General features: G+C 48.3%; 1 protein-coding gene across 1 annotated transcript in view; it reads left to right on the top strand.

Moving 5' to 3' along the window:
- The window catches only part of GSAP (gamma-secretase activating protein), a 764,805-nt gene that overhangs the window by 449,060 nt on the left and 290,125 nt on the right, over window positions 1–25,620 (top strand). Inside the window, exon 16 of the mRNA XM_086967359.1 lies at window positions 1,805–2,028. Within this exon, the coding sequence (XP_086823485.1) occupies window positions 1,805–2,028 (224 nt within the window). The remainder of the gene's footprint in view (window positions 1–1,804; window positions 2,029–25,620) is intronic.

Here is a 25,620-nt window from a genome sequence, read left to right as displayed (position 1 = left end):
CAAATCTCCTGTGAACAGCAGCTCTGTTCATAAGAAACAGCCAAGAAAGACTCTGAGCCTGCTGAGGACAAAGAAACCTGACACCTGGAACCACTGCTGCACCTGATACCTACAGCCCAAGTCTGAGTGGCCCACCTGTCCCAGCGATGTCCCCCAGCACTCCAGAGTCTGAGTCCACCATGAATTAACCCCTCCAGGACTCCCCAACGTCACCTGCACCCTCTGCACAGAGACCCCGCACAGAGACCCTCCAACCGCAAGGGGCCTGGTAAGGTGAAATCCGAACTCAAAAGACCCCCCTGCCTCCAGGCGCCATCCGTCCTGGAGAATAGAATCGGAGATGCACCTACGTCTCTGAGCCCTCCAATTTAACTGCCCAGCTGTTGGTTCCTCAAGTCTTTCTGGACCGAGCCTGCAGCAAAGATCCAAAACCGGCAACTCCCATTGAAAACAGGGCACCCAACGCCTAATCAGCACTCTGCACCCGGCCACCCCTGTGCCGATGTGTGTGCTAACTCAGATCCCCCTTTGCCCTGAGCTAAACCCTAGGAGCTTGGCTCCAACAACCTTGTGGCTTGCTCGTGAGCAGCCACCAGCTGGAGGCACCCTATCCCCCATTGGATAACATTGGGCCTTAGCTCTTTGCACATGGCCGCCCTTAAGGCCTCTGAGGATGTTCTGAGAGTCCATCCTCAACCCTCGGGGAACCCTGGTTCTAACCCCAGAATGCCAACTCCCCCAAATAATTACTTCTGTAAACCATTAACTTAATTTCCATTCATAAGATTGCATTGACTGCTTTTCCTTTGAAAATTCTTGTGTGGAGTTGGTTTGTATGAAAACTTGAAAAACTGCAAATGTATCAAAAGTGAATTACTTATCTTTTGTCTAGGAAATGTCATAGTGTGATATCTGGACATATCACACTGATTAGCAAAAGTAACTTAAAAAGTAATCTAAGAAGTAACGATTATTGTAATTTGCAAAGTAACTGAAAAATAATTCTGATTATTCTCTTACATGTAATTCAACCAACTGCATTTGAATCTGCATTCAACTGTAAATCATTGCATAAATCTTACAAAGTAGTATTTCACTTACCTGCACCAGGCTTGGCTTGGTTCTAGAAATAAAATAACTAGATAATAATTTTGATACAAACAAATTGGTCTGAGTTCAGTCTTTGAGTGTGCGACATCATTTCTTGTCTGAGTGTGTATAACAAATGCTTAACACTACCCTCTGATAAAGCCTTACTGCTCGCCCACACTACCAGAAATAGAGAGTAAGGTATTATCTTCTTTTACCTCTGTCTACCTTTGGGTTTCCACTGGACTCTGTGCATGCTGTACCTTACTTTGGTATAGTATATACAGAGCCAGCTTCCTACAGTTATTGCCTGGGAAATTATTCCACTTTCTCTAAAAAATGCTCATAAGTGAACCGACCAAGTGCCCAACATCTTTGTGCAAGATAAAACTCAGTAAAATTTTGAAGGAAATGTTGCCTTTCTCGGACCCAGTGCTTTGTTGGGAACAGCATGCTTTTCATGCTCTGTTACTTTTATCTAGAAACACATTTTCATTTTGTTTGCAACAAAATACATGGTTTTCTTTTGGCTGGTTACCTGACGTATAGATTGACCTACATATTACCAGAATGTGTGCGCATCATTAAAACAGAGGTTATTATTAAACAATGTTGCCATTCAGGTAGATTATGGACCACAATCCCATTAAGTTGAACATTCTCTTTGACTTTATTCTTAGGGTCCTTCTTTTTTTGTATTCTTTATCCCTCTTAGGTGATGATGCCAAAATAAATGCTCTGTCATGTAAGCGCGGATGTGTACAACCCTTTCTAAAAGCAGGAGTGATAGATTTCTCCTCGGGAACAATGTTTACTGCAAGCATAAACCAGTCATCTGTTTTAAACTTACTACAGAAATCTAAATGGGACTGTCTTCGTTTGGCATCAATGCATTGTGCACTATTAAATTTTGAGGATGTGCCATTTTGGGAATCCCAGGTAAGCAAATTCATTCCATAGTAATCAAGTATTGTATGAACCTTTATGGGGTCTTTGTTGTTTGTCTTCAACATCCGCATCTGCTGATACCTCTATTTATAGAGTAGTCTTATTAGACATGAATTTATCTCACAAGTCCGAAAATCAGTTTTTTAGTGTTACCCCTGTGTATGCTGTGCTAGAACTAATGTATATTAATATAAGCACCATGTATCCAGGAGTGTTAATATTTATTTACTTTGATAGCAGTGAATATCCTTTCATGTAATTCAAGAACAAAGGTTGCTATTCATCGTTGGGGTTCAAAAGAAAGATATGCTGTGCTTACATTTTGCTTGGGTCTAACCCAAAATAAATGGTTACAAACATCTTTGCTATGTTTACTACCAGCTTTAACTCCTTCGATGCTGATGACGAGCTCAGCTCGTCATCACCCACGGGTGGCGTGTGCTGATGACGAGCTGAGCTCGTCATGTATCGCGGTAATTTAAAAAATGGCGCACAGCGCAAAAATCACCGCAGCAGCGATGCGGTTAATGCTACTTCGTATGCAAAAACAAAGGGGTTACCATACACGCTATTGTTCAATATTTTAATCTGGCAAACAAGTCAGCCTATTTCAGTGAAGGCACCAGTATAACTCTGGTATCCCATTCTCGGCACTACAGAGAACATGATTTTATATCTAGATCCAACTGCCACAGCAATATGCTCATATGTGGGGGATGCCAAATGGCAACATTCTTTTCAAACCTTTTTGAGGCTGAAGTCCACTCCCAGTTTGAGAGAGTCCCCCTGGTCAACCAGATTGAAGAAGAATGTCCATGGCCTTGTGAAATAATCAGACAAGTGGACCTCAGAAAACTAACCTAATCAGATAACGTTGCCTAGAAGTGGGACAGAGCCTCCCTGGATACCCTGCTTGGTGTCAGAGTTTACCTATGGAGGTACCATTACAGTTCAGGTCCTTAAATGTGTAATCTACAGAAAGTAACCAGAATGTATTCCTAATGTGGACACAAATTGTATGTGTATTTCAGTTTCCTCTAATTTGTGCTGTCTAGTTCACATATGAATTTGCTAATGAGTCACCCGAGTTGGCCTGTAGTCTGGCACTTTAGTTAGACACTTTACAGGCCCCAACACACAGATGGGAGTGCCTCAAGAGTCCAACAATTGTATTTTAGAGTTTGTTCTTTTGTTTTCTCTTCCCTTCACGAAGAACACCTAATTTTATGGTGGGGCTCCCAATACTCGCGTCTCCAAGACCAAAATAACATGGGAGCCGAAGTGTGAAGTCTCAAAATAATTCCCCTTATTATTCTTCAAAACATAAATGAAACAGCCCTGCCAATGCATTTCTTCCTCTGAAAGAACTTCATCAGGGTTTGTTTTTCTTTGTACCAAAATCACATTGCAGTCTAAGTATGAGGGAATCAGTTCTACCAGAGTTTCTTGGAACACTCGTATTGCTCCTATATTATCGTACAACAATAAATGAAGGTTATATATTAATAATGGAGTTTAATATCCTCACCCCTTTACATTATGTAAGCTGAGACCGAGTAGCACGAACGCCACCACCCCAAAGTACAATTAAATCATTCCTTCGCATTAAATGGGGGCCTCCAACAATCTGAAATGAGTTAACACCTGCCTGTTCTGTTTCTAAGTGCTCTCAGGTTGCAAGCCCAAAACTATCATGGGCCACGCAAATACAATGATCATTTGATCAAGTAACTAGTTCTTGCCTTGTATTTTAGCAGTTTTATATAGCGCAAACTCTACTCGAAGGCTTGTGCGCTTTACAAGAGCATGCACCAGTTAATTGACCGGGGCACATTATTCTTATTATTAGTACTATTATTATTTTAGGTACTGGGAGATTAAGTGATTATCCTGGAAGTTCAACCGATGCCGAGACTGGAACCTGGTTTCCCAATTTCAGAGTTGACACTACACCAGCTCTATCTAGCACTATCCTCGGTCCTTCATTTACCAGCCACTCAAACTCAGTATTTGCATTTTTCTAAAACTTAATATTTTATGGCCTGTGTCCGAGTATACGGCTTTCCCATGTGGGGGTGGCGCTGGCTAGGCTGTGGCTAAGGCCTGCAAATGCTGTGGGATGGCATCTGGGCAGGGGGGTAGCTAGAGCTTGTGGGGGGGGGGGTGCTGGGGAAAAAGGACGGTGAGCACTTGAAAGATGTCCGAGAGACACGTAGGATTGCTGCTCATTATCCCAGGACACCTGTTTACTAAGGAGTACTGCTACTAGTCTCACAGTTAATATACTGACCCTCCGCTAAGAAGTCCCGGCACTCTCCCTTTCTAAAAGTAGTGCAGGTTTTCAGCACCTTACAGTACTTGCCCAGCCCTAGTTAAATCACTGCGTCAACGACTCCCACTCCTATAATTCCCTGAAGAACTGCATCAAATACCAACCCAGCACATCTGTCGTTCAATACGTGCTCTGTGCACACTGATGATGGCAGTCCGCCTCGACCGGAATACAAAACAAAGGTCAGAGTCGCTGTTTTGTATGTGAATTATTGGGTATGGAATCCAAATATGAAATATGTTTTGATAAATCTGGATCTTTTCATATATTCTTTGATTTTGCTATTTTTCCCTGATACAGTTGTTAAAGAGGTTAATATTTTGAACAGCTTGGCTGGAAGAGTTGATTACACTTCCCTTAGCTAGCCGATCTAAGACCCCAGAACACAACAGAGAGTAATTCATTTTCTCCCAGACGTTTGTCGCAGTTTTTCAACAGTTGAGGTCTTTGAATTTTTTTAGAGTGAAAAGGCAGATCTGAGCGGGTGAATCATGGTCCGGACAATCTGCAATCTTTAAAATATCTTAGAAACTTTCTAGGCAGCACCAGGGTGGAGCTAGTACTGGAAGGGCAATGATTTTAATCCATCATCATTCATTTCATGGGATTGGGAACAACAATCATGAGCTTGCCGAATGCACGTAAATGATCTCTCACTCACCTCTTCTCAGTCTGAAAGCTGCCTCTGCCGCCTGAAACAATAAGGCACTGCCCAGTGCCCACCGGCGCCCCCAAGTAAGAATTAACTAGGCTCCGACACCACGAGTCACACGACGAGAGCGTAGCAGTGAGCGCGTAACGCGTCACTGCTACGTTCTGATAGCGACTCGGCGAGGGCTGGCCAAAAATGTCCATACAGGGCCGTCATTGGTGGCACTCGCGCTGATTGACGGTCCTGGAGTACTTCTCTGAGCGAGGCTGGGACATACTGGGCGTGGGGCAAACGCGGCTGCGGGACTTAGCTAGGCCGCCTGAGTGACCACCGGTTTTTAATTTTTTTTAACTGTCTGCAGCGCAGGGGGAGGCAAACGCGGCTGCAGGACTTAGCTAGGCCGCCTGAGTGACCACCGGCTTTTAAGTTTTTTTAACTGTCTGCAGCACAGCAGGCAGGCACAGTGGCAGTGCAAACGCAGGACAGACTTTTATTGCCAAAAGTAAGTCCCACGTTAGTGAGTGCACTGTGCATGCTGCAGTCAGTCTGCAGGTACGAGCAGGTGACTGTAGTTGTTGCACGTCACGTCATTACGTGACGTGCGGGCGGCCATTTTGGGCAGTATGCGCGCGCAACTCATTAGGAGGCGTGAACGCATACGGAGATCAGCGCCGGCTCGGCGCTCTTTAGGAAAGTGCAGTTTATGAATAAATAAGCTTTAATCAACAATCAAAGTGCAGCGTCTCATTGGCAATCAACATCACTACAGTGGCGACGAGGTCGGGAAGCCACGACCAGGCACCCCATGGAAAAAAACAAAAACGGACCCACCACGAGGGAACACTGAGGGAGACCGCAGCACACCAGTGAGCCCAGACCCTGACAGAGGTCTGTTCAGCACGGCCAAGACGAGCACAAGGCGGACAGAGCTCGCACAGAAGCCTCTAATTAAGGTACTGGACCCTAAAGAGCGCAGCAGAGGCAATAGACACCCTGAGAGGGAAAGCAGCAGGCTAGTAAGCATAAAGACCCAAGAGGAGTCAGGAAACAAAAGCGCGCCAAAACAAATCGACCACACTAAAGTGTGAATTAGCGCTGGCTACCACAAAGGAGGGGGAGGGGGCTGACCCTGAGAGTCCCCAATTGCAACCAGGGAAAGAAGAAACGGACAGCACCCCAGGTAGCCCCAGTAGCAAAGGGAGCACAACACCCACAGTTAAGGAGGAGAAAATGAGCACACCAGCAGGATACGCAATTGCGCCAGTCCAATTCCTGCCCAAACCAGGGGAACCATTAATGAAGTGGGAAGACTGGAGAGAATATATAGACAACTTCATAGGGGTTCTGGAAGACGAGAGTGAGGAACAATTTAACCCTAAAAGGAAAAAGCGCATACTACTACTCAATCTGGGACCAGAAGGACTCAGAATATACAAAAGCCTGGTACCCAAACAAAGAGGAAGCACAGACGATGATGTATATGCCCATGCCATTGATGACCTGAACGAACACTACCGGCCCACGGTATGTGCGTCAGTCGACAGATTCAACTTCCAGCAGAGGAGACAACGGCCAGGAGAGTCGGTAGAAGAGTATGTGGCGGCCCTGAAGAAGCTGGCGACCACGTGCAGGTACGGAGCATGGGAGGAGGAGTTCATTAAAGACCAGATGCACACTACCAGCACGAACGTTCAGGACAAGCTGTGGTCAAGTGGGAACACCACACTCAAGGAAGTAATGGTCATCGTCAAAAGGGCAGAACTGGCGCGCAGGTGCGCAGACGCAACCAAGAAAGAAGCGACGCCTAATACCATGGTAAACAAGGTATACAACGAGGAACCGCGCAGAGACCATAAGTACAAAGGTCCCACCCCAAAGGGACCCAACAAATGGCAAGGCAACACCGGACCCCCAGGGAAACAAGCAAGCAACGACAACAAGAAAACGTGCTACAGATGTGGAAGTTGGTCCCATGAGGCACACGACAGGAAATGCCCAGCGTTCCGGGCCAAATGCATGTACTGTGGTATCATCGGCCACTATGAGAAAGTGTGCCGGAAGAAATCGTCCAAGAGCGTGGTGAAATACATCGACCAGGGTGAGGAAGACCAGGAAGAAGATGCAGAAGAAGAGGTAGTCACAGTGCTGTGCATATACGACCAGGTGCTGTGTGTGGATGGAAAAAGGACAACCAAACCTGTTCTGGAAATGACGATTGGCGGAATACCCATAAGTGTAGTAGCGGATACTGGGTCTCTCTACACCATTGTCCAGAGAGCGGTGTGGGCCGAAACTTTCAGACCACACTTGGGGCCAGAACTAGAGAAACTGGACATCCGACCAGTCACATATAACGGCAACCGCATTCCAATGGCGGGATTCCGACCCTTGAAGTTCGAGTTCTGAGGCCGGTCAGCGTTCTGCAAGCTATATATCTCAGAGAAGGGACCGTCAGTCTTGGGATGGCTGGACCAGGGCGACCTGAGAATCAAATTGGACCCAGGAGGAAAAGAACAGATACTGCTCACGGAACGAGAAGTGTGGCCAAATCTGGCCAAGTGGAAAGAAGACTACCCGAAGGTGTTCGGAGGCACAGTGGGAAAACTGGAGAGATTCCTACACAAGATAATACTTAAAAAGGGAGCAATTCCAATCGCCCACAAAGTAAGAAACGTGCCCATAGCGGTGAAAGATGCGGTTCAAATGAAACTACAAGACTTGGAGAAAAAAGGGATAATTGAACCCAACTTGTGTGCAGAGTGGCTCGCGCCATTGGTGGTAGTCATGAAGCCAAATGGGAAGGCCAGGCTCTGTGTTGACCTGAGAGTACTAAATAAGAACATAGTGGTGGAGAAATTCCCTCTCCCAAGGATTGACGAAATGTTGGCGAAAACCCGGGGAGTCAAGTGGTACTCCACCATCGACTTAACCTCCGCCTACCACCAAATAGTCTTACACCCGGACAGCAGAAAACTCACGTCATTCATCACCCCATTCGGATGCTATCAGTTCTGTCGCATGCCATTTGGACTGGCCTTGGCAGCAGCAGTGTTCCAGAAGCTAATGCACCAACTGTTTAGGAACATGGTAGGCGTCCAGTTCTTCCAGGACGACATCCTGGTAATGGGGCGTGACAAAATGGACCACGACTTGAAGCTTTGAAAAGTTCTGGAAACCCTGGAGGTCAAGGACCTCACGGCAGAATGGACAAAGTGCTGACTGGGCCTGGAGTCGGTGACTTACCTAGGCCACGAGATAGGGGTGCAAGGAATCACACCTAAGGCAGAAAACGTGAGGGCAATATCCAAAGCTCCGCCCCCCACCAACAAGGAGGAGGTCAGGTCATTTTTGGGCATGGCGGAGTACTACAGCAAATTTGTGGTACACTTTGCCTCAAAAACACACCATATGAGGATGCTGACCAGGGAGAGCACCACCTTCCAGTGGACACAGAGACTCAAAGTGAATTCGAGACAATCAAGAAAGATGTCGCAGGAGCGGTACCGCTCCAAGGATATGACCCACAGGGCACAACGTTGCTCACGACCGACGCCAGCGACAAGGGGCTAGGTGCGGTGCTCATGCAAGATCGGGGGCAAGGGAAGATGGAGACGATCAGTTTTGCCTCCCGTGCATTGAACGACACCGAAAGAAAATACAGTGTAATCGAAAAGGAAATGTTGGCTGTAGTGTGGGCCATGACCAGATTTCGACAATTCCTGTGGGAACCAGATTCCAACTAAGGACAGATCACAAGCCCTTGGTGAAGGTGCTAATGTCCAGGGGACATGCCAACGCCACCCCCAGAATATCCAAAATGACTCTGAAGTTACTAGAGTTCAGGTACGACATAGAGTACATTCCAGGAAATCGGAACAGAGTAGCAGACTACCTGAGCAGAGCGGCAGCCATGGAGCCAGGAGAGGAAGACCCAACGGGTAAGGAGGAGATGGTAGCTCTCATGGAGGACCAAGAAAGAGCCATCAGCTACCAAGAGTGGACAGAGGCATACGAAGAGCACAGCGTCCTGCAGGAAGTGAAGATGCACATTGTCAAGGGTTGGCCAGACAAAAGACAACAGAGTGAAAACCTCAAGCCCTACTATGAGGTTAGGGAAGAATTATCGTTAGGTGACAAGGGAGTATTCACATACAGAGGAGACAAAGTTGTCCTACCAAGGAGCATCATCCCCAAGCTACTAGGCATCCTACATGAGGGCCACCTGGGTATAGGAAAAATGAAGCTAAGAAGGAAACAAAACTACTGGTGGCCAGGTATGGATATACGGGCAGAGAGACATGTCAGAGATTGTCCACAGTGCCAAGGAGCAGACAAGACACTCAAACCCTTGCGCCCGGCTCTGGGAAAGTTCGACCCCCGCAGAACGCGTGGGAAGAACTGTCAATAGACATTTTGGGGCCAATCCTTGATGGCCAAGACATCCAGAAGTACGTATGCGTCCTCATAGATAGATACTCCAAATGGCCGGAGGTGAAAGTAGATGAGGCCATGGACGCGGAAAACATATTGAAATTTCTGTCGGACACATTTGTAAGAGAAGGCATCCCCAAGTCTATCCTGAGTGATAACGGACCCCAATTTACATCTGAAAGATGGAACAGATTCATGCAGAGGAATGGTATCACAGTCAAACATATGTCGGTCTACCATCCAGCTGGCAATGGCTTGGTGGAGCGATTTAATAGGGTTGTGATGGGAGCTGTACAAGCGGCGATCTCTAGCAACAAGGACTGGGAAAGGGCAATGTGGAACATGGTATGGGCATACAGAATTACCCCCACCGGAACCGGATACAGCCCATTCCAGATATTGAGAGGCCGTGAATCGTTCACGCACGACAACCGTGTTTGGAAAGAAAAAATCATTACTAGTGAATGGTCTCCCGCAGTAGTACAAGCCAACTTGGAAAGGGCACAGTCCATCTATGCCACCCACTACAACAAACGCAGGAACGTGAAAGGGACAGAGCTGGAAAAAGGCGAGTGGGTACGAGTGAAATTGGCCACACTACAGAAGAAAGGAGACAGTAAATATAGTAAACCCATGCAAGTTAAGGAAGTGTACGACCGAGCGGCCTGGCTGAGTGATGGGAACGTGTGGTCCCAAGATAGCATGGCCAGATGCAACAAAGTCTTGCGATGGCAGCAAGATGGAACTGAATGGGAGGACATGGAGGAACCCAATGTGGACTTGGAACATCAGGCAGGAGGGCTGCAAGAAGAGAGAAGCGAGAGAAGTGAACAATTGGAGGAGAGAAGTGCTGACAGTGACCAAGGACCTGAAATGGACATGCGAAGGAGGAGCACTGATGAGAGCGCGGCTGCGCTGAGAGAGGGAAGGAGCACAGAGATATGGAGCAGGGGGGCCCCGGTGAGCCCGACCAGGGTAACCCGGAGCGGAAGGACTGTGGTGAGACCCTCTAGGTTTCGAGATTATGATATGGACAGCGAACTGTAAGTGACTTATCCATTGTTTGGAAAAAAGGGAGATATGTAGTGGCGCACTAGTTGTTGCACGTCACGTCATTACGTGACGTGCGGGCGGCCATTTCGGGCAGTATGCACGCGCAACTCATTAGGAGGCGCGAACGCATACGGAGATCAGCGCCGGCTCGGCGCTCTTTAGGAAAGTACAGTTTATGAATAAATAAGCGTTTATCAACAATCAAAGTGCAGCGTCTCATTGGCAATCAGCATCACTACAGTGACAGTCACCGTGATGATGGTCAGTCACGAGGAATGCAGGCTGCACCGCTGGACCGCGCGGCTCTGCATTAATTTGCACTGAGACTGCCAGTGCCACCAAAGCTTGACCTGCTTCTTACTGTCAGACTCTGGGCGGCCGCGGGTGCGGCCGCGACACTGGAAGCCCATTGCCGCCGCAGCCGCCTTAATAATTTATTTTATTTGGGACACACCTTTTCTTCCCAAATAAATTATAAAGGCCGCGGCTGCAACGGGCCTCTAGTGCCACGTGGCCGCGGCCGCCTCAAAAATGGTGCCCCCCCCCACCCCACCCCCCCCAGCTACGCAACTGCATCTGGGACGCCCCTAAAGCACTGTTCTCCCTGAATGACATGCATCCCAAGCATTACGGAAGGCTGCCCTCCAGTAAGTAGCCACTTTGCGTGAGACCTGAGCCCTGCACCATATTGTACAGATGTACTAGCCAAGAATTGAAAAGGGTGAGCCGAGCCAGAGCGGACACAAGTGGCTAGACTTGGCTCTTCGTGTCCTTGCACGAGACGATCCCTAAAAGATGTTTGTCATGTAAACATACGACAAACCTCACAGAAAACAAAATAATGCCTCCTCAAAATTCAAAAAAGTATTTTTCTATAGCAAGTGGGAAGCTTAACATTAATGCCTATTAAATCAAATCATAGATTTTGTACATCTGGTATTATGAACTCTGGTATTTGAAGGTGCGTTCATATGCGATGGTGAATAAAAAGGAGGATTGGTAAAATAAAATATTTGCCTAAGATTGCACTATTTGGTTAAGCATGGAAGCCGTGATTTATCTAGGTTTTCCGGTTTTACTTTGTGCAAATCAGCACCTAAATGGTTCTCTATTTGGCTCCCCTTTTACCAGAAATGTTAGTGCTTTGTTTCCACCTCTTTCAGCATTAGGGTAGAGAGAGGATGAGCGACAGAAAGCCACATTAAAGCTCGACTCGTTATGAGCTCCAGATTCCAACAGGACCTCAAGCTAAGCCAGAGCCAGGCTTCAGGCTCAAGCCTGGCTCGAACTTTGTGGTTTGTTATCACCCCTACCATTTTGAGACTGTTGCTGGCTTAAGGAGGTTGGGCAGTCCCATTGGAATTTGTGCACAGGCAGCCCGGGCCGGTAGGTACAGACAGCCCATGCTGCACCGTTTCATGGCAGGGGGGCATACCAGTGGGGCACTGCAGGTACCCCACTTTAAATCTCACCAACGTCTGGGTCAAAGATGGGTTCAGGAAGTGGAGTGTTTACCCATTGATTGCCCACAATAAAATAGGCTGACTGTCGGGAACTAAACTTTATTTTGCATTTTCTAAATATGCCAAGTGGCACAATGACATAATATACAATTAGCTATTCACGTTTTTACTGACAACAGCATGTTGCAATGTGGGACTTTTAGTTTTGCTCTTTACTCTGTAATTAGAGACTCCTAACCCCATCATGCAAAGTGTTGTTGGATAAATGCCAGAATTAGCCAGAAGTGTGTTATACAAAACATGGAGCCAATTGTCTGTCATGTTTTTCAACTTTACAAAGTCTTGTTCATTTAAAAATGTCCTTGTTTCAAAACCAGAATAAGCTCTGCTCACATACATTGTGATGGTTTCAGCGTTCATCTGTATCATGTATTAAAGCAAGCATTGTTTATTATTTTTTGTAGTGGAAATTATTATACCAAGCTTTAAAACACAGCGGAGATAGAACATGGACAGCAGTATTGTATTGCTCACTAACACAAAGAATAAGCAAAGAAAAGATGGCAATAAAAGGAGGAACAGTGCACAATTGTCACAGTTACATGATGCTAGCTAACACACTGAAAAGAAAATGAGAAGAGTTAAAGTACTGCTGTGCGCTCTCTGTAAATAAAAAAGAACCACAAAACTCCTAGAAGCTAGTCAGCCTCTTGTTTAATTGCCACATACTTATTTATTTATTTAATGCGATTTTCTATAGCGCGAACATTGCCCGAAGGTGTCAGAGTGCTTTACAAAAGAACCAGTTGCGATACATAAGGACTTAGGATTACATGAGTTACATAAAAGATACAAACAGGAAAAAAAATTGCAAATGTACTAGTTGTAATGTCACACAGGGAAGAGACACAAATAGAAAAAAATTGCAAATGTACAAGTTGTAAAGTCACTCAAGGAAGAGATACAAATGGATAAACTCTAAGAATCACATAGGAATGGTAGTGAGTACAAAGGTCTACTACATATACTAGTGGTTAGAGTTATCTATATAACTCCTGCGGGAGTCATGGGACACCTTTCCCGCATGGAACCAGCCACCGTATCAACAAACACCCTTTCTCCCCTAGTCATGTAACACCATCAAGTTACCCCCGTGCATTGCCTCCAACCCAGGTGAACTGTGGGAGATGTAGTCAGGATTTCAAGACTACAGAAGGCGTGCATGAAAAAACAACAAGGGGCGGAGCTCTCCGACCATTGAGGGAGCAGGAGGAGAAACTCTGTGTGGAGAGGTTATGGCGGTACCTGTGTGGAGGCATCTGACGAGGCGAAGGGTCGCCGAAATGCATAATGCCCAGTGTCCACATTAAAGGCTCTCCAAAGGATTCCCCTGTGTGGCCTCTCACTTCTTCGTAGTGAAGGTGTGTTTTTGGATGTTTTACACGCTGGCCAATAGCGTGTTTTGAGGCTCCGTTCCATTTAAGAGGCCGGAGCATTGCTGGCAACAACTGTGTACTTTACCAAGGTTTTGGTAGCTCCGGCCAGCCTCGGACTGCAGAAGCTCGGAATTGGACTGTCTGACAAGTAGCAGCTCGACATGGTGCGAGGAGCCGGGAATCATGGTAACCTGACTCGCGGCCCGCCGAGCCTATGCATGAGAGGCGGGAACGATCGGGGGCCTGCGGGAGTCATGGGACACCTTTCCCGCATGGAACCAGCCACCGTATCAACAAACACCCTTTCTCCCCTAGTCATGTAACACCATCAAGTTACCCCCGTGCATTGCCTCCAACCCAGGTGAACTGTGGGAGATGTAGTCAGGATTTCAAGACTACAGAAGGCGTGCATAAAAACAACAAGGGGCGGAGCTCTCCGACCATTGAGGGAGCAGGAGGAGAAATTCTGTGTGGAGAGGTTATGGCGGTACCTGTGTGGAGGCATCTGACGAGGCGAAGGGTCGCCGAAATGCATAATGCCCAGTGTCCACATTAAAGGCTCTCCAAAGGATTCCCCCGTGTGGCCTCTCACTTCTTCGTAGTGAAGGTGTGTTTTTGGATGTTTTACACGCTGGCCAGTAGCGTGTTTTGAGGCTCCGTTCCATTTAAGAGGCCGGAGCATTGCTGGCAACAACTGTGTACTTTACCAAGGTTTTGGTAGCTCCGGCCAGCCTCGGACTGCAGAAGCTCGGAATTGGACTGTCTGACAAGTAGCAGCTCGACATGGTGCGAGGAGCCGGGAATCATGGTATCCTGACTCGCGGCCCGCCGAGCCTATGCATGAGAGGCGGGAACGATCGGGGGCCTGCGGGAGTCATGGGACACCTTTCCCGCATGGAACCAGCCACCGTATCAACAAACACCCTTTCTCCCCTAGTCATGTAACACCATCAAGTTACCCCCGTGCATTGCCTCCAACCCAGGTGAACTGTGGGAGATGTAGTCAGGATTTCAAGACTACAGAAGGCGTGCATAAAAACAACAAGGGGCGGAGCTCTCCGACCATTGAGGGAGCAGGAGGAGAAACTCTGTGTGGAGAGGTTATGGCGGTACCTGTGTGGAGGCATCTGACGAGGCGAAGGGTCGCCGAAATGCATAATGCCCAGTGTCCACATTAAAGGCTCTCCAAAGGATTCCCCCGTGTGGCCTCTCACTTCTTCATAGTGAAGGTGTGTTTTTGTATATATATATATATATATATATAAAGCAGCAATCTCCTTTCAAATGAAAAGAAGCAGAAACCTCAGCGGGGGTGAAAGGCAGCACCATTTTAATAACAATTCAAAGGCGAATGCATTTCGGCCGGTGTGGCCTTCATAAGCGCCTGCAATAAATGTTTGAAGAGCCCCACGTTACTGCAGTTTAAATGAGTCCAACCGCACTACGATAGGTGCAAATGTCAGCTCCGCCCCTAAGCTTCAATTATCTCAGTTCAGCTGGTCAGAGCAAGTCAAAGACTCAGAGTCCCAGAAAGCAACAGTGGCTCCCAGGTGAGTGGTGCTCAGGGTCGTTCTCGGTGGAATCCGAGAGAATAGCGGGGGGATGGGCACTATGCAAGAACGTTCAGGGACCCCACAATTGATGGTGCTGCCTCGGGTCCCCGTGACCTCTTCAGTCAACAATCCGGATTTGGAAGTAAGCAGGGGCGGGAGGGCAATTCAACCCGTCCTGGTTGAGGCGATGCCTCGATGAGCCGCTCCAAATTAGTCCGGACCGCTGGCGAGCCAAGAGAATTTCCTTGACAAGAAAAAAAACAAAACTGCCGTAGCAGGGTCCAGAGTCTCCAAGCCACTTTCGAAGAGGGGGTTTCTGAAACGCGCTTCTGGGCAACGCGTGAAATTGATGAAACAGCAATCTCCTTTCAAATGAAAAGAAGCAGAAACCTCGGCGGGGGTGAAAGGCAGCACCATTTTAATAACAATTCAAAGGCGAATGCATTTCGGCCGGTGTGGCCTTCGTCAGCGCCTGCAATAAATGTTTGAAGAGCGCCACGTTACTGCAGTTTAAATGAGTCCAACCGCACTACGATAGGTGCAAATGTCAGCTCCGCCCCTAAGCTTCAATTATCTCAGTTCAGCTGGTCAGATCAAGTCAAAGACTCAAAGTCCCAGAAAGCAACAGTGGCTCCCAGGTGAGTGGTGCTCAGGGTCGTTCTCGGTGGAATCCGAGAGAATAGCTGGGGGTTGGGCAATATATATATATATATATATATATATATATATATATACAAATAGTAGATTTTCTCAAGATTCCATTTTACCAGTGATTCGGCTTGGACAAGTATATTTCACATATTTACAGAGTGAAAAGAGAAATAAAAAATAAATAAATAAATAAAAAGGAGTAGAGAGCAGTATGTGGGGGAGAAGAGTTGGAGCCTGAGATTGGTGAGAGGAGAGAAGGGGACCTGAGGGGGAGAAAGAGATAAGGCAGTTCAGCGTAAGAGAAATGTCTAAAGGTCAGGAGGATGGAATCCAAGGGACCAAAGGAAAGGACAAGAATCAACAAAATGGCGGACCCCGGTCGTAGACATCGATGGAAACCATCTCAACATGGCAAGATGCACCCAGAGCAAAAGCGACAACAGGAGAGGGTCACAAAATGGCGGGGCGCACAGGAGTTCCAGTCCAAAAGTTCTGAGGGCCAAGTCCAAAGAAAACCAGGGAGCCGACCCAATGGAAGAAGAACAAGAGGGGAAAAGGAGCCATAGAGTCAAAAGGAGGAGCATCTTCAGTATTTGCACCTCTTTTCACCACTGCTGCACACACATGATCCCTGGTCTAAATGCTCCCACACTTCTGTACTGGGCACCACAGTCCATTCGTGTCATTAGCTGGAGGGGTGTTAAAACAAATCCCCAGGTCTCCACCCAGCTTTCATGCTTGCCAAAAAGCTGATGTCTATCTTGGCTCCCCCAGGGGAGCGTTAGTGGCTTCGTCATATGTAGGGGGTGAGGACTGTAATTAAAATCCTCTCCTGGTCCTGTAACGCGCCCGTCCGCTCTGGCCACAGGCCCCCCATCCACATACTGCGGTCGAGCCACAAAGGCGGATGGAGGTTGCAGATCTGGCGATCACAGGCTGCACCAGCTGCGGGCGGGCACCCGCTGGGGAAGATGAAAGGGCAGCAGGGGGCCCACTCCTGATGTTGCAGCCCCCGCATTGTTACCTCATAACGTGGGTCAGTTTCACCCCCCCCCCCCCCCCCCCCCCACTTCTACCTCCGTGTCATATCCGGCGCCATCTTGAGGTGTTCTCGCCAGGGGTGGATATTACCGATATCACGGCAGAGCAGCCACTGGAAGTATTGGTGGCCCCAGCGGCAGACACTCCAGATCGTCCGATTTTGGCCTTTGGCCCTTACAGATCATTTAGTGGGGTTTGGAGGGCCGCGTTAGGATGTTGTGCGCGGGGTTTTCCACGGAGCTGAAGCTCCGGGCAGCCATGTTGGAATTGGCTTAGGATGATGGCCTTCCCATACCTAGTGTGGCATGCTTCAACAGTAGGTTCCACATCTAGTACTAGGAAGTATCCAAGGGTTTTTAACTTGTGGCTCACTCCCACAAGAATAAAACAGTAGGATATGGCAATGGACCCTGCTTTTATTTTCCTTTGAAATGTTTTGGAATGCACCTTTTTCAGGACTACAAGTCTCAATATTTCACATCCAAAATTGTGAAATAGTCCGGTTCATAGGGCATCTTTTTAGAAAAAATATTCTATGTGCTTACATTTGGGGAAGGAGAGAAGGAAAGCAACAGGACTAACAACCCCACGAGTGAATTAGCATTCAGGGTTACACATAGTGGTAGTACAAAGTCTTGTTGACCATAGCCACATCAAAAATGCGATCTCAGCATTTCGAAATGTTTATGTATTGGTTTTCAGATCTTTTTGCAGACCTTGGTCAGTGCTAGTCAAGCGCACAACTGTAGATTTCCACAACTGTTGGGGGGGGGAGGGGAAATACACCAGTGACAATATGGCTGCAGCTACAAGTACAGTCGAGGAACATTGTTTCTACAGTCTAGTTAGAGTGTGGTTAGGGGCCTGCAATGACATAATCTGGTAAAGCTATTGCTTCTATGACCACCCGTGCTGAAGTTTGCATGTAAGGTATGATCGGTGATGGGGAATGGAGAGTGCGGATAGATGGCTGGCAGTGAGTTTCTTCCATGCTTTGGTTGGTGGGTAAATGTCCTTGAGCGTGCTACTAGTTGTTCCCTTGGGGCATACCAGATACCTGTGGGAGTGTCTTTTCTCACTTGAGCCTATAAGAGTATTAGAGCTTCCCACTCCATAGAGATTAGGCCTTTACGGCGCTTTATAGTTTCCTCTCGGCTGAATGTTGTGGCAGGTTGTGGCTGGGTGGCAGCGGGTGTCTCTCTAGCCTCAAGTGCAGTGTGATGGGATGCTTGGCAAACACAGGTGCTAGGTTGGCATAGCGTGCCTCAACTTTATGGTGCTTTTTATGCTTATTGATGGCCAAAGCTCTTACTGCCCAAATATTTAGATGAGAGTACCCTGTTACCTCTGCAAGTGTATCGTGTATAATCTTCCAGAATTGTGTGAGGACTGGGCAGGACCTCACCCACACATGGCAGCAGGTGCAGTCTTCCAATCCCTTCAGAACATTTTCAGCAGTGCAGACTAGCTCAAACGCCATAACTCAAAGTACAAGTATAGTTATGGCATAATTGACGTAGGTTTTAAACTGATTCCTGGAATGGGTTCTTAACTCACCAAGGGGCATATATATGTACAAAAGCATTTTTGTGGTCTGAAACGGCTTGGCTCACCAAATCGTGCCATTACCTACCGTAAAAATGCTTTTTTTAAACGTACAAAGCACAAATTGCAATTTGTTAAAGGTCCATCAGTCAGGTGATTGAACCATAAGATAGGTAGCAAAGGGGCCCCAGAAGTCTCTGGGCCTAGAGGCTCTGGGTAGTTCTTCCCAATAGCACAGAAGTTGGTCACGACGAAATGCTATATCTTTCAGCTTTGCTGAAACTTAGGTGCAGGCTTCCCATCCCAATGCAACGACACCCTGCGTTTGGCCAATAATAGTGCCAGAGCCACCAGCCTGCGATTACACAGTTTAAGAGTCAGTACATTGCCTAACAGACAGATAGACATGGTGCAAAGTACAGGTTCACCCACCATAGCTGTTAATGCTTCAGTCATTTTTCCCCAAAACTCAGCCACTTTACCACAACTCCATGCGAAATGCTGAAAATCAGCTGCCTCAGCCCCACAGCGTCTACAGTGATCTGAATCTCTCAGCCAATATTTAAAAAGTTGAACACCAGGATATAGAATCGAATGCTTTAGCGGCATCCAGCAGAACTACCGCTGCAGGTAGTGTGGGCTTTAACTCCATGGCTGCTAAGGCAATTTCCCTCCTGTGCTGGAAATTGCTATTTTACTTTATTTCATGACGAGCTGGGCTCGTCATCAGTGTGCGAGGAGGCTACACCATGACGAGCCCAGCTCGTCATGAGCGTGGAAGGGGTTAAGAGATGTAACACAGCAAACAGCGTCTGCAAATTGTGTGCTGTGGAGCTGTTGAAAAAGGTACAGGCAGAAGACCTTTTCCGAAGTTGCCCGGCGTTAGTCGCCTCTATACCCACTCAAGTTTACCCAAACAAAGAGGCAGGCGCTGGAGACTGGAAGGCAGGAAACAGAAGTTTTATCCCGGCGGAGCAGAACACATCAAATCAGACAACAGGGTATCTTCTCGAGGTGCTCTAACCGCATCTCTGAGGCCTGGCCTCTTATACACAAGTTTATTGTTTTATTACGTTAAACACATCTCTGTCATTTACTTTGATGTAAGGAAAGACGTCCTCGGAATCCCTGCTTCAGGCCCATTCCCACACACATTTACAGTTGAAGTCCCCACCCCGGTCACAACAGGTGATGATTATCGCGCAGCTGGACATTCCGCCGATTCACGGAATGTGTGAGGTTGATCGGATCTCATGGGGTGGGGGCTTTGATCAACTCTTGGATCCTTTGATGAGGGAAACTTCCTACTGTACAGGAGAGGGGGGCAATAACAGTATCCGCAGGGCCAGGTGGCGGCCTGGGAATGAGGAAGACAAACGGGTACAGAGGAAAAGGGGGTTTTATCAAAGGATCCGGGACCATGAAAGGAATGGTGGGAGGTGTCGCGCTGGGAACAGGATGAGGTTCCGAGGCAGAGCTGCGTGGAAGAGGGGTTTACGATCCAAGGCATGTGAGAGCGGGGGCTGTCAGCGTGCGTGGGGGTGCTTTGCGAGGTCAGGAGAGAGAGAGAGAGACGCGCTGGCTATCAACGATGGGTAGAGAGGCCCTGGTACTCAAAATGGCTGCCGCTTACGCGCATGAATGGGCTCGAAAAGGGGGGCAAGATGGCGCCGATAATGTTGATGCTGCGACCTAAGGTTTAACAGTCCTCCCTTTTCAACATATCTAGCCAGCTTGCCTATTCGATATCAATCTTCATTAGATCTCTGACCTCGGCATCATACAATGCTCCCATGCGTTCATTTCTAAAGTCCACAGTTTTAGGGCAAATACAATTTGTGCATAGTGAACACAGAGGTGGCAGACATTGAATTCCTAAGCATAGACCACATATCACAACTACAGGGATCAGGATAATGGTAAACAGTCTCCAGCCCCAGTTCTTAACAGTACTCCAGAACCAGCCACCAAGCGACCATTCTTCCTGTTCCTGGTGGACTTCTGAAGAGAGTCTGTGGAGATGTTCGATGGCCTTGTACACTGAGGGTGAATTGTCCGGTATGAATGTACAGCAGCTGGACCCAATAATCCGGCATGCTCCACCACGGTCCGCAAGAACCACATCTAGGACAAGGCGGTTCTGGAGTGCCACCAGGCGGACCGCTTGAAGTTCGGCGGTGTTGTTAGCAAGGATACCAGCTGTGATATTCATTGTTGTCTCAACTGCCTCCGTCAGATGTCGGATGGCACGGCTGTTTGCCATCGGGCCCCAGAGCGGAACAAGTCCCTTCATAGCATCGAGGAACTGTGCTCCTGTTGAGTTGGCTTGTTCAATGTCCGTGGCTCGTTTTTGTCTATGATGGTTCGCTGGAGCCACATAGGTCGGAGGAAGGATGAAGGAGATGAAACAAGTGCCCCCCCAGCCTTTGGGGAGCCAGGTGTAAGCTTTTGTGCCGCAGACGAAATACATATTTGGGGACGACACAAAGGAAGGTGGATCAGTGGAGTCCAAAGTTCCGGTAAAACGGCAAGCACTGCGGCCTACCAGCTGTGTCCCAAGCCCTTCTATGCACATGTGACCTGTGACGTTGATGACTGACAGGGCCACAGTCCGAGTGGCAGCCGTTCGTTTCCGCAGGTAGGAGAAGGTGGGTCTGGTTGGATTGTTGAACACCTGCATTTCAATTCGTTCTTTAGCAGGGATGTCCATGTGGATTGAGTCGTTGGAGGTCTGCGGGCAGAAGTGTGTCTTTGTTTTGTTTCGCCAGACCTCGTGGAAGAAATGCGTTACAGTTTTGCTGGAGGTGGCATTGTCCTTATAGCTTTCTTGCAAGAGGATCAGCCAAGCAAGGCAAGAGCCATGAACTGAGAAGGGTGAAGGGATGAATGGTATCGAGTGTCCAGTGGCGTGAGGTAGCAACCCACAGATCCAACAGTTGGTGGCGATGGTGGCAAGATTGTGCTGGTGCAGCAACTGTACAAAGGAGTTATTCCAAAATTCCTTTCGCCTCTCTCTGAGTTGAGGAGAGAGCGAAATCAGGTAATGTTCCTTCATGGTGGTAGGCTGAGCAGTGGTCAGGAATGTTTCGTGAGCAGGTGCATTTTCTTCCATAATCCAGAGCGTGGTCATGAGGAGAAAGCAGAAAAGGATCGTGATAAAAAGTGCAATTGTCTTTGAGCTGTGGAGTCTGTCTGCTTTCGGGTTTCTGTAGTGGGTATTTCCTGTTGCTTCCATCATCTTCTTATTTGGTGCTTCCATCATCTTCTTATTTGGTGCTTCCATCATCTTCTTATTTGGCGCTTCCATCATCTTCAAGGTGCTCGGTAGCGGGCAGAACCACAGACTTCGTTTAGCGTCTCTCCGGGTGACCCTTGGTGATGTTTAGGTCACCGTTCTGAGATTTAACTTAGTCCGTGGTCTGCTTAGCCGAAGCTCCCTCCTTTCGTCGCAGGAAATACCCTTCTCTGGATGGCACAGTAGGATCAGAGAAATTTGCAAGTTCAAGGGCTTCGGAATCAGGATAGCAGGCTAAAGACGGTCGGTCCTTGTTCAGGAGCTCTTCTTGGCTGTCGATGTTTTCTGTTGTGGTCAGGGTCGAGGAGACCTTCTTGCAGTGGTGCGCGTGCAGCCAGTGCCGTTTCCCCTCCACACGAAGAGCCGTCCGGGTGGTGAGCAGCACTTGCCAGGGGCCCGTCCACCTGGGTTCCAGACTTTTCGTTCGCTGAAAATTTCGGATCAGCACGAAATCTCCAGGTTGGATGGCGTGACCCGGACCCCTGGAAGCATCGGGGATGGCCTGCTGCACCTGCTGATGAATGACAGGCAGAGTTTCAGTCAATTTATACAGATAATCAGACATTAGGACGTCCGGGACGTCATGAATGGAAGTTGGTTTCGGTGCAGACCAGACACTCATGGGTCGACCAAAAACAACTTCGTAAGGTGTCAAGTGGTGTTTGGTGGGGGTGGAACGCATCGATAGCAATGCCAGTGGGAGGGCGTCTGGCCATTTCAGACCCGTGGTAGCCACTATCTTGGCCAATTTGAGCTTTAGGGTGGCATTGTGTCGCTCAACGAGACCCGCAGACTGGGGGTGAAAAACTGCGTGGAACTTCTGCTTGATACCCAGCCCCTTTATGATGAGCTGGATGACTTCGGCTATGAAGTGGGGGCCATTGTCGCTCCATAAAATTCGACAAAGGCCGTAGCGAGGGAAAAATTCCTTTAATAGTACTTTTGCAGTGGCCATAGCAGTGTTGTCACGGGTTGGGTATGCTTCCACCCACTTGCTAAATGCGCATACTACTACAAGTACATATTTCAGGCCTTGGCATCTGTCTAGCTGGATGTAGTCCATCTGCAGGACTTCAAACGGGTGATTTGGGACCCCAAACCCTCCCCGGGGTACTACAGTTCCTTTCCCGGGGTTGTGTTGCAGGCATATCAAGCATTGTTGGACCAGACGTTTGGCAGAGTCTGTGATTTTATCATTGTGCCAAACTCTGGAGACAAGTTCAATCATGGGGGCTGATCCTATGTGGGCAGGGGAGTGTGCCATAGTCAGTATGGGAATCAGGTACGAGTCAGGTAGCAACCATTTGTTTGCGTCTTTTGTCCGCCAGCAGCCTTCGTCATCTTTTAATCCCACCCGTGTCCATTCAGTCAGTTCGTGTTGTGTGCTAGCCATTTGAATGTCTCTAATAGTGTCCCTAGCGTCAGTCCATTTTTCTGCTTGTGACCTGGTCACGTACATACGTGTTGTCGTCCTATTTTCGGCTGTCGTTCGGGCAGTGATGTCGGCTAGTGCATTTCCCTGTCCAATAATGTCCGTCACCTTCTTGTGTGCCTGGCATTTGATGAACGCAAGCCTCTTAGGGAGAAGGACAGCTTCGATCAAGGCGGAGACTAGATCTCCATGCAAGATGGGGGTGCCGTGTGAGGTCAAGAATCCCCTTTCTCTCCAAAGGAGCCCAAAATGGTGAACCACCCCGAAGGCGTACTGGCTGTCGGTGTAAATGTTCGCTGTGGTTCCTGCTGCTAGAATGCAGGCTCGTGTCAGGGCAATCAGTTCCGCTGCCTGGGCAGATCGTTGCGTGATGCGGGCTGTCTCGACTACAGTTCGAGCCGTGGTGACTGCATAGGCAGCTGAAGTGGTGCCATCGGGGAGTTTGATGCAAGAACCGTCCACCCACAGCTCTCCGTCAGGGTCAGGAAAAGCCGTGTCTCTGAGGTCAACCCTACTTCTAGTCTGTTCGTCCGTAAGAGTCACGCAGTCATGTACAGGGTGCACATTGGGATCGTTCTCTGGTAAAGGTAACAGAGTTGCCGGGTTCAGTGTGGTGCATCTTTTCAGGGTGATATGGGGTGCAAGCAAAGTCAATTCGTATCCAGTCAGTCGTGCACTCGTCAGGTGTTGCGTCTTGGTTTGGTTCAGGAGGGTGTCAACTGCATGGGGTAATTTAGGAAAATAAGGGGCCCCTGCCTAATCGGATGAACCCTGGCAAGGAAACAGCATGTAGGGGTAAGGTCAGAACAAAAGTGCACCGGGTTATGTGCCTGGTAGGAAAATAGGGAAGGAAAACTAAATAACTAATGACTAGAAACACTCTAGTGTTGATTTCTTATGATATTTTATTATTTTAACATCTTTTTTTCTTGGCAATTGTTTTTCTTAATTCATTATACGTGCAAATTATTATAGTCAACTGCATGGGGTACCAGTACCGTGAGGGGATTCGAGAGCACGATCCCCTCACTCTGTCGGATAGAGATTGCAGCGGCAGCTACAGCTCGAAGGCAGGCAGGCAGGGCTCTGGCTACAGGGTCAAGAGTGGCAGAGAAGTAAGCGCACGGTCGTTGCTTTGGGCCAATGGACTGGGTCAGGACAGACAAAGCGCACCCCTCCCTTTCGTGAGTGTAAAGGGAGAAGGGCTTTTTGTAATCGGGGGTACCTAGGACAGGGGCCGAACAAAGGACATCTCGTAGTTCCGTGAAGGAGGTTTGGCATTCAGGGGTCCAAGGGAGTGGGAAGGGGACGTCTTTGGCTAGCAGAGAAAGCAGCGGTTTCACAATGAGGCTGAAGTTTGGTAACCACTGTCGGCAGAAGGAGGTGAGGCCTAGTAGGGAGCGAACCTGTTTCTGAGTCTTAGGGACAGGTGTTTTGAGAATGGTTTGGATCCGGTCGGGAGTGAGTTTCCTTCCGTCTTTGGACAAAAGGTGGCCTAAGTAAGTGACCTGGGGTTGGCAGAATTGCAACTTCTTCTTGGAGACCTTGTGGCCGTTTTCCGCAAGGAAGTGCAGGAGTTGAAAGGTGGCTGCAACTGCTAATGGAGTGGTGTCGGCTGCCAAAAGGATGTCATCGACATATTGCACTAACACCACTCCATCGGGTAACTGGACTTGATCCAGTTGTCTCTTGAGGGCCTGGCTGTAGATGCTAGGGCTTTCTGTGTAGCCCTGGAGTGCTCGGCAGAACCTATATGAGCGGGCTTTTAGGGTGAAGCCGAAGAGATATCGGCTGTCTGGGTGGATGGGAATGGGAAAGAATGCGTTTTTGAGGTCAATGACAGTGAAGGTGGTGGCAGTAGAAGGAATCAAAGTCAGGATGGTGGTGATGTCTGAGACCACGGGGTACTGGGGTACCACCACTTTGTTGATCTCTCGAAGGTCAATGATAAAGCGGTATGCTTTCTCATCTCCCTCTCCCTGTTTCTTGATGATGGGCAAGATAGGGCTGTTGCAAACGTTGCTAACCACTTCCTCTACCACTCCTGCGTCTATCAGTGACTGAATCATCTTTACCAATGCCTTCTCGCCCTCGGGCGATATCCGATATTGTGGAAGTTTTGGGAGTGTTGCGTCTGGTCGGACAGTAATGTGCACTGGGTCAATCATCATGCGTCCTACGTCCGAATCCGTCTTGGCCCACAGATGCGGAGGCAGAGTCTCAAGCAGGGATGTGTCAGCGTCAGTGATGGAAAACATGCGTCGGGGAGGGCAATGTCTAAGCAGAACAGGGTTGTCGTAAAGGAAAACTCGAACTCCGTCTTGAGAACATCTGATTGTCGCTCGGAAGTGTTTCAATAAGTCAAGTCCCATAATGGCATCAGGGCTATTGGCGGAAAGCAAAAACGTGGTGTCAGTAGTGTTGTTCTCTAAGTCGAAGAGGATCGGGGCGGACAAAGGGTTAGTGGAGGGCGTTCCATCGAAACCTGTCCATGTTATGAGTGAGCCAGACAAGGGTGCCCTTGGAATCAGTCGTTTAGATAACGCACTACGTGTTGCGCCAGTGTCTACCAGAAATGAAGACTTTGTACCCAAGACCTTAGCAGTGACGTAAGGGCCTTGCTGGTCAACATAGAGCTCGACTGGATCCCTCCCTTGCCCTTGGCAGTCCTATGCAAAGTCGTGGGCGTCATCATAGTC

Source organism: Lissotriton vulgaris, chromosome 1_1 (genome assembly GCF_964263255.1).
Source record: "Lissotriton vulgaris chromosome 1_1, aLisVul1.2, whole genome shotgun sequence".
Classification (NCBI taxonomy): domain Eukaryota; kingdom Metazoa; phylum Chordata; class Amphibia; order Caudata; family Salamandridae; genus Lissotriton; species Lissotriton vulgaris.
The sequence above is the reverse complement of the archived record's forward strand: the minus strand, read 5'-3'. Positions and strand labels throughout refer to the sequence as shown.